At 37.4% G+C, this 9,442-nt stretch overlaps 1 protein-coding gene across 1 annotated transcript; it reads right to left on the bottom strand.

The window, feature by feature from the left end:
• Positions 1 to 6,986: 6,986 nt before the first annotated feature.
• On the bottom strand, positions 6,987 to 7,922 carry LOC306639001 (olfactory receptor 9G19-like; the record flags this gene model as incomplete). Its single annotated transcript, XM_079102447.1, has 1 exon — positions 6,987 to 7,922. The coding sequence occupies one exon, from the start codon at positions 7,920 to 7,922 to the stop codon at positions 6,987 to 6,989; it is 936 nt and encodes a 311-aa protein (XP_078958573.1).
• Between the last annotated feature and the right edge of the window lie 1,520 nt (positions 7,923 to 9,442).

Below are 9,442 nucleotides of genomic sequence, written 5' to 3'. Positions count from 1 at the left end.
TAACACTAACCCTTCCCTCCCCCCCATTATGTGTCATCCTCCACTTATTAGCAATATCATTCGTCCTTTGGCTTTTTGAGATTGGCTTATCTCACTTAGCATGATATTCTCCAATTTCATCCATTTGCCTGCAAATGCCATAATTTTATCATTCTTTATGGCTGAGTAATATTCCATTGTATATATATACCACAGTTTCTTTATCCACTCATCAATTGAAGGGCATCTAAGTTGGTTCCACAGTCTGGCTATTGTGAATTGAGCAGCTATGAACATTGATGTGGCTGTATCTCTGTAGTATGCTGATTTTAAGTCCTTTGGGTATAGGCCAAGGAGTGGGATAGCTGGGTCAAATGGAGGGTCCATTCCAAGTTTTCTAAGGAATCTCCACACTGCTTTCCAGAGTATTATGCCACAAAGCTAATATTAGCAAATACAAGAAGATAGAGACACTACCATGTATTCTATCAGATCATAATGGATTGAAGTTAGAAATAAATGAAAGAGTAAAACACAGAAACTATTCCAACATCTGGAGATTAAACAATATGCTATTATATGATGAATGGACAACAGAAGATATTAGGAAGGAAATTAAAAAATTCTTAGAGGTAAATGAGAACAAAGAAACATCATATCAAAATCTCTGGGACACTATGAAAGCAGTACTTAGAGGGAAATTTATTTCATGGAGCGCATTTAATAAAAGAAGTAAAACTCAACAAATAAACGACCTAACACTACAGCTCAAAGCCCTAGAAAAAGAAGAACAGAACAGCACCAAACGAAGTAGAAGACAGGAAATAGTTAAACACAGACCTGAAATCAATGAAATTGAAACAAAAGAAACAATACAAAATATTGACTAAATAAATAGTTGGTTCTTCGAAAAAATAAACAAAATTGATAAACCTTTAGCCACACTAACAAAGAGAAGACGAGAGAAAACCCAAATCACTAAAATTCGGAATGAACAAGGAAATATCACAACAGACACAAGTGAAATACAAAACATAATTAGAAGCTATTTTGAAAATCTGTACTCCAAAAAAATAGAAAATTTCGAAGACATCAACAGGTTTCTAGAAACATATGAATTGCCTAAACTGAACGAGGAGGACATACACAATTTAAATAGACCAATTTCAAGTACTGAAATAGAAGAAGTCATCAAAAGCCTACCAACAAAGAAAAGTCCGGGACCAGATGGGTTCTCAGCTGAGTTCTACAAAACCTTTAAAGAAGAGCTCATTCCAATACTTCTCAAAGTATTCCATAAAATAGAAGAGGAGGGAACCCTCCCAAACTCATTCTATGAAGCCAATATCACAGTGATACCTAAACCAGACAGAGACTCATCGAGGAAAAAAATTTCAGACCAATATCCTTAATGAACATTGACGCAAAAATTCTCAACAAAATTTTAGCAAATCGCATACAAAAACATATTAAAAAGATAGTGCACCATGATCAAGTGGGTTTCATCCCAGGGATGCAAGGTTGGTTCAACATCACGAAATCAATAAACGTAATTCACCATATTAGTAGACTTAAAGTCAAGAATCACATGATTATTTCAATAGATGCAGAAAAAGCATTTGATAAAATACAGCACCCCTTCATGCTCAAAACACTAGAAAAAATAGGGATAGTGGGAACATTTCTTAACATTGTAAAGGCCATTTATGCCAAGCCCACAGCTAATATCATTCTAAATGGTGAAAAACTGAAAGCACTATCTTTTTAATATATTTTTGTATGCGATTTGCGAAAATTTTGTTGAGGATTTTTGCATCGATGTTCATTAAGGATATTGGTCTGAAATTTTCTTTCCTCGATGTGTCTCTGTCTGGTTTAGGTGTCAGTGTGATATTGGCTTCATAGAATGAGTTTGGGAGGGTTCCCTCCTCTTCTATTTTATGGAATACTTTGAGAAGTATTGGAATGAGCTCTTCTTTAAAGGTTTTGTAGAACTCAGCTGAGAACCCATCTGGTCCCGGATTTTTCTTTGTTGGTAGGCTTTTGATGACCTCTTCTATTTCATTGCTTGAAATTGATTTACTTAAGTTGTGTATGTCCTCCTCGTACAGTTTAGGTAATTCATATGTCTCTAGAAACTTGATGTCTTCGAGGTTTTGTTTTGTTAGAGTATACATTTTCAAAATAGCTTCTAATTATGTTTTGTATTTCACTCGTGTCTGTTGTGATATTTCCTTGTTCATTCCGAATTTTAGTAATTTGAGTTTTCTCCCTCTTTCTCTTTGTTAGTGTGGCTAAAGGTTTATCAATTTTGTTTATTTTTTCAAAGAACCAACTATTTATTTTGTAAATTTTTCTGATTGTTTCTATTGTTTCAATTCTGTTGATTCCGACTGATTTTAACTATTTCCTGTCTTCTAATACTTTTGGTGTTGGTCTGCTCTTCTTTTTCTAGGGTTTTGAGCTCTAGTGTTAAGTCGTTTATTTGTTGATTTCTACTTCTTTTGTTGAATGCACCCCATGAAATAAATCTTCCTCTAAGTACTGCTTTCTTAGTGTCCCAGAGATTTTGATATGATGTGTCTTTGTTCTTGTTTACTTCTAAGAATTTTTTATTTCCCTCCTGATGACTTCTGTTATCCATTCATCATATAATAGTGTATCATTTAATCTCCAAGTATTGGAGAAGTTTCTGTTTTTTATTCTGTCATTTATTTCTAATTTCAGTCCATTATGATCTGACATAACAGTCCATTATGATCTTTACTAACAGTAGCTTTGTGGCATAAAACATGGTCTATTTTAGAGAAGGATCCATGTGCTGCTGAGAAGAAAGTGTATTCATTCTTTGTTGGATGGTATATTCTATATAAGTCGGTTAAGTCTAAATTGTTGATTGTGTTATTGAGATCTATGGTTTCTTTATTCAATTTTTGTTTGGACGATCTATCCAGCGGTGAGAGTGGTGTGTTAAAATCTCCTAGTATTATTGTGGTGTGGTCTATTTGATTTCTGGAATTGAGAAGGATTTGTTTGATGTACATGGATGAGCCAATGTTCAGGGCATAGATATTTATGATTGTTATGTCTTGCTGATTTATGCTTCCCTTAAGCAGTATGTAATGTCCTTCTTTATCCCTTCTGACTAGTTTTGACTTGAAGTCCACATTATCGGAAATGAGGATGGATACTCCAGCTTTTTTGCTGTGTCCGTGTGCATGGTATGTTTTTTCCCATCCTTTCACCTTTAGTGTATGGGTGTCTCTTTCTATGAGATTAGTCTCTTGCAGGAAGCATATTGTTGGATCTTTCTTTTTAATCCAATCTGCCAGTCTATGTCTTTTGATTGATGAGTTCAGGCCATTAACATTCAGGGTTATTATTGTGATATGATTTGTATTCCCATTTGACTCATTTTTGTTTTTTGACATGATTTGGTTTCTCCTTTATTTGGCTATTCCTTTAGGCTAGTTCCTCCCATTGCTGATTTGCATTGTTGTTTTTCATCTCTTCTTCATGGAATATTTTGCTGAGAATGTTCTGTAATGCCGGCTTTCTTTTTGTAAATTCCTTTAGCTTTTGTTTATCATGGAAGGATCTTATTTTGTCATCAAATCTGAAAGTAAGTTTTGCTGGGTATAAGATTCTTGGTTGGCATCTGTTTTCTTTCAGGGCTTGGTAAATATTGTTCCAGACCCTTCTAGCTTTTTGGGTCTGGATTGAAAAATCTGCTGATATTCTTATTGGTTTCCCCCTGAATGTAATTTGATTCTTTTCTCTTGCGGCCTTTAAAATTCTGTCTTTATTTTGTATGTTAGGTATTTTCATAATAATGTGCCTTGGTGTGGGTCTGTTGTAATTTTGTATATTTGGAGTCCTATAAGCCTCTTGTACTTGGATTTCCATTTCATTCTTCGAGATTTGGGAAATTTTCTGATATTATTTCATTGAATAGATTGTTCATTCCTTTGGTTTGTTTCTCTAAGCCTTCCTCAATCCCAATAATTCTTAAATTTGGCCTTTTCATGATATCCCATAATTCTTGTAGATTCTGTTCATGATTTCTTACCATCTTTTCTGTTTGTTCAACTTTGTTTTCAAGATTAAATATTTTGTCTTCAGTATCTAAGGTTCTGTCTTCCAGGTGTTCTCTCCTATTGGTTATGCTTTCTATGGAGTTTTTAACTTGGTTTATTGTTTCCTTCATTTCAAGGATTTCTGTTTGTTTGTTTGTTTTTCAGTATCTCTAACTCTTTTTTGAAATAATCTCTTGCTTCCTGTATTTGCTCTTTTAACTGTTGATTGGTGTGATCATTTAATGCCTGCATTTGCTCTTTCATCTCCTCCTTCAATGCCTGCATTTGCTCTTTCATCTCCTCGTTTGCTTCCCTGATTGTTTTAATTATGTACATTCTGAACTCCCTTTCTGACATTTCTTCTGCTACGCTGTCATTGGGTTTTATTGATATAGTATCTAGGTTTGTTTGGGACATTTTCCTCCCTTGTTTTCTCATATTGGTCAAATGTCAGTGGGACTCAATGATATTGCAGATTTCCTCTATTGGCTTATAGTGTCCCTGTAGATTTCCAGTGTATCACCTCCCAGCCTTCAGTAGCCTGAAGTCTTGGAGGAACTTGATAATGCAGTGCTTCCAAAGAAATCTGCCCCTAGCCCGCTACTGTTTCCAGGGCTTGGAGCTGGCTCTGTGTGGAAAGGCTCTCACGGGGGGGCCTGCTCCGAGAATCTGGCCCTGTGGGAGGAGCCCATCGCTGGAGTGCTCAGGGCTGCCTGGGGAAGACTCTAGCTGCCCTGCCCTACTCTAATAAGACAGCCGAATCCGGGCCTGCCGCCCGGCCGAGCTTCAGCGGGTGGGGGAGACTCAACCCATGGCTTTATTTTAGTCTGAGTCTCTCAATGCCTCACCTTCTTGAATCCTGGGTTCTGGAGTGACTGGAGATGCAGTCACCCTCTAGTCTGCCATCTTGGATCGCGCCGTAGAAAAAGCCTGCAGCCGGAGGGGGCAGGTCCGCCTGGAGAGGTCTCTCGCTGCCCTGCCCTGGTCCCAGAGGCTGCTTGCGGGTTGGAGGTCTCCCCCGGCTTGGGGGCTTGTGGCTGGCTCCGTGTAGAAAGGCTCTCACTGGGTAATCTGCTCCAAGAAGCTAGCCTATAAAGGTGTTTCCCGCTGGAGGGAGCCAGGCTGCTTGGGGAAGTCCCTGGCTGCCCTGTCCTGGTCCCTGAAGCAACCTGCGGGCCGGAGCTCACCGCGCTGGCTCAGGGACTTGGAGCTGGTTCTGTGCAGAAAGACTCTCACTGGGGGGCCTGATCCGAGAAGCTGGAGAATCTGGCCCTGTGGGAGGACCCACCGCTGGAGTGCACAGGGCTGCCTGGGGAAGATTCAGTCGCCCTCTAGTCCGCCATCTTGGATCCCTTCCTCCATTCTTGACACTTGTCATCAACACTATGACCTTTTAATGTTGGTACAATTAAAAATAAGAAATGGGATACATTACAATGAAATAGTCTCTATTGCTTAATTAATTTATGTATAAAAGTGAAAAAAAGAAATACAAACATTCAGAGATTCTTAGTTGTTATCAATCCCTTACTTTACTCAGTATGGATTTTTTTTTCTGAATCTTCCCTTAGATGTAGTTATTTGAAATATCTTTCTGTTTCTATTTATGTATATGTTCCTGTGTTCTTGGATAACTGCCCCTCCCTTCTATCTATCTCATACAACCAGTACACTATTAACCCTTGATTTTCAATTGGTGGAGAAAATATTCTTTTATTGGGAATTCACAGTGACTCTAAGTGATATTTCTTTTCTACTTCAAATTTTTATGAGGAGCTCTATTATCATGTATAATGATTAGTCAAGATGAAAGATCCAAAAAGGAAAAAATAAACTTGTCCCTAAGAGAATTTTACAGATGGTATTTTTAGTATGACTTCCCTAATTCTCTCTCTCTCTTAACAAGCAACATAAGTACCTCTGGAGTTGTAAATTATGGGTTATGTTCCTGTTTTCTCAGCTTTGAGCTATATGAAGTCAAACATTGATTATGATTTCATAGCCAGTTAAATTATTCACATTCATAGTTTATACCCAAAGAACTTAAAATCAGCAGACTACAGTAACACAGCCACATCAATGTTTATAGCAGCTCAGTTCACAATAGCTAGATTGTGGAACCAACCTAGATGCCCTTCGACAGAAAAATGGATAAAGAAATTCTGGTATATATACACAGTGGAATACTATTCAGCCATAAAGAATAATAATATTATGGCATTTGAAAATAAATGGATGGAATTGAAGAACATCATGCTAAGTGAAATAAGCCAAGCCCAAAAACCAAAGGCCAAATGTTTTCCCTGATAAGTGAAGAATGATATATAATGGGGGTGGGGTGGGGAATGAAAGGATATTGGGAGAACTTTAGAATATGTAGAAGGAAATGAGAGGGAGAGGGGTATGAAAAATGGTGGAATGAGACAGACATCATTACCCTATATACATGTATGATTACACGAATGGTATGAATCTACATTGTGCACAACCATAGAAACGAAATTATGTACTCCATTTGTGTACAATGAATCAAAATGCAGTCTGTATAAAATTAAAAGCTAAATAAAATAATAATAAAAAATTATATTTATCTATAAAAAATTATCTATAAAAAATCATACATAAAATCACCTATGAAATGTCAATTGGAAATTTAACAGATCTGCTTTCAAACCTCTTTCAAACCTCTCACATTCCCAACAATTTTTTAGACTCTGTCAAGATAGCACACACAACAAATAGTCCATATTCATTTATTCTTATTTAAAAAATTCCAATACATTAGTTCCAAGTTAAGGAAACAATCACAAGCTATTGTTTATAATTATGAAATAATTGTTCCTTATTTCTGAGAGTACGGATTAATAATAATAACATGGAGAAAATCTTTTGTTGCTCTTCTTTTTAAATTTGCTTATCAAGTATTTCTATTTAAGAAAACTTTGCTCTATTTAACATTTTCCTCAGAGCATTTTTGACATCTTTATTTCGTACGCTATAGATCAAGGGGTTCAGCATTGGGATCACCACAGTGTAAAACACCGACACCACTTTATCTCGTTCCAGAGCGTAGCTAGTACTTGGTCGGGAGTAAATGAAGAGAATGGAACCATAGTAGAGAGTGACAGCTGTCAGGTGAGACCCGCATGTGGAGAAGGCCTTGAGGCGACCCTGGTTGGAGCGGATTTTCAAGATGGCTGCCATGAGGAAGAGGTAGGAGGTGAGAATAAAGATGGTGGGGGTGATGACATTGGAGGCGAGTATAAAGTAGAGCACAGCCTGGTAGCTCTCCTGCACATCACAGGCCAGCTTTACAAGTGGGGGCAGATCGCAAAAGAAATCATCAATGACATTGTCACCACAGAAGCTCAGAGTAAATGTCTCACTGGTGATGAGAGTGGAATTGACAAAGCCACCAAGGTATGAAGCTGCAACCAGACCGGCACATAACCTTGGGGACATAGCCTGGGAGTACAGCAAGGGGTTGGAGATGGCCACGTAGCGGTCATAAGCCATGGCGGCCAAAAGGTAACATTCACTGTAGGCCAATCCGGCAGAGAAGAAGAACTGAGCCAGGCAGCCAGCAAAGGAGATGCTTTTGTCTTCAGAGATGCAGGTCATCAGGATTTTGGGGGCATAGACAGAGGAATACCAGAGATCCAGGAATGAAAGATTTCCAATGAAGAAATACATGGGTGTGTGGAGCTGAGAATCAGCACAAATTAAAGAAATCAAGGTCATGTTTCCCATGAGACTGAAGATATAAATGATGAGGAAGATGCAAAAGAGCAGCTTTTGTACCCCAGCATCTGCTGTGAATCCTAAAAGGATGAACTCGTTCACTTTGGTGAAATTTTTCTCATCCATGGCTTTGGGTTTCTATGTCTTTTCTGTGAAAAGATTGGTACATATATCATGGTTTATGACACTATGATGTTTTCCCAGAATTTCTCTCATTCTAGATCGTCAAGAAAGCCAGCTGATCCACATGGGCTCCTTGCTGTGAGAGGTGTTTTTGCTGACCTGGGTATCCCTCCTTTGGGATAGATGGAAGATCAGTCCTAAGCTGCCAGGAGAGGTCAGTTCTTAAGCATACAATTTAGTGTGTGTCACCTGACATTCCCAATCTAATCTTCCCTTCTAGATAGGAATGGATAATTTGCGTACCTTCTTTTTTTCATTCATTCTCTTTTTAAACATTGGAGGAGATTTAAACTTGGAATGCAGAAACAACTTCTAGTGACAGATCCCTTTGAGCTTTTCCTGTCACTCAATTATGAACTAGGGATATCTTAACCTAAACAAAAAGTACTCTGAAAATCAAGACCTACCAAAGTATTACTGAATTTGAGGTTAACATATTTTTGAAATGCAAATGACTTCTGAAATTAAAGTAATTGATGGCAAAACATGGTGATGATGTTTCTTTCTTTTTTTATTTGTGCTTCCAAGGCAATAATGGATTACTAGAATATTTTTAAAAACATGTTGGGCTGGGGTTGTGGCTCAGTGGTAGAGCACTCTTCTGGCATGTGTGAGGACCTGGGTTCAATCCTCGGCCTACATAAAAATAAAATAAAGGTGTTGTGTCCACCTACAACTGAAAAAAAAATTTTAATAACTATGTTAACAGTTTCTGTGGTTATTGACAGCTTGCTGCACCCAAGTGCCACATCTATTTCCTACCATTCTGACACTTGACACCATTCTGTTGAAAGATCATCCTCCCTCTTGGGGGCCATAGATGTGGCATGTCTCCATGTGCAGTTGCTTTTAATACTAATAATCAATATATCCTTAGATTCAGAATATAGAGAATACTGGGGAGATTTCATGGTGCTGGGACACAAAATAACATACAGTAAAGTTTAATATTAGTACTTAGATGAAATCATAAATAAGCAATTATGATTTACTCAAATTTGTAAGGAGCCTGTGATTTCTTTTAGTATACAAATTCCCTAAAAGTTATATATAGGTATATGTGAGAGTATTCCTCTGAGCTGATGTGGTGTTTGGTCTTCATTGCTTTCTTAGTGTTTATGATTAAGTTTAAGGATATTTTTCCCACTTAATAAATAAATAGGTTAATCATAAGTACAATTTGTATTCTTCCTACGTCTAGTTAGCGTTTTAGTCTGTCATTGAGTACACGAAATAGAATAAATATTAACTATAAGCTGATTCCTCTATTCTCTGTTAGTAATAACAAAAACATTCCACTGTTAATAACTAACATTAGAGTTCTTGGAAGGCGTAACTTCTACAGAAACTTAATGTCATATTCTTTCAGGGAAATCAAACCTAAATGGAGCCTGGTGTCCTCTACCTTGCTGAACTGTTTTTCTCTCTAAGCTATTGTACAGTAAAAACAAGTTTATTGAATA

This window comes from Sciurus vulgaris, assembly GCF_902686455.1.
Source record: "Sciurus vulgaris genome assembly, chromosome: 11".
Taxonomy (NCBI): domain Eukaryota; kingdom Metazoa; phylum Chordata; class Mammalia; order Rodentia; family Sciuridae; genus Sciurus; species Sciurus vulgaris.
This window is presented reverse-complemented; position numbering and strand designations above follow the sequence as displayed.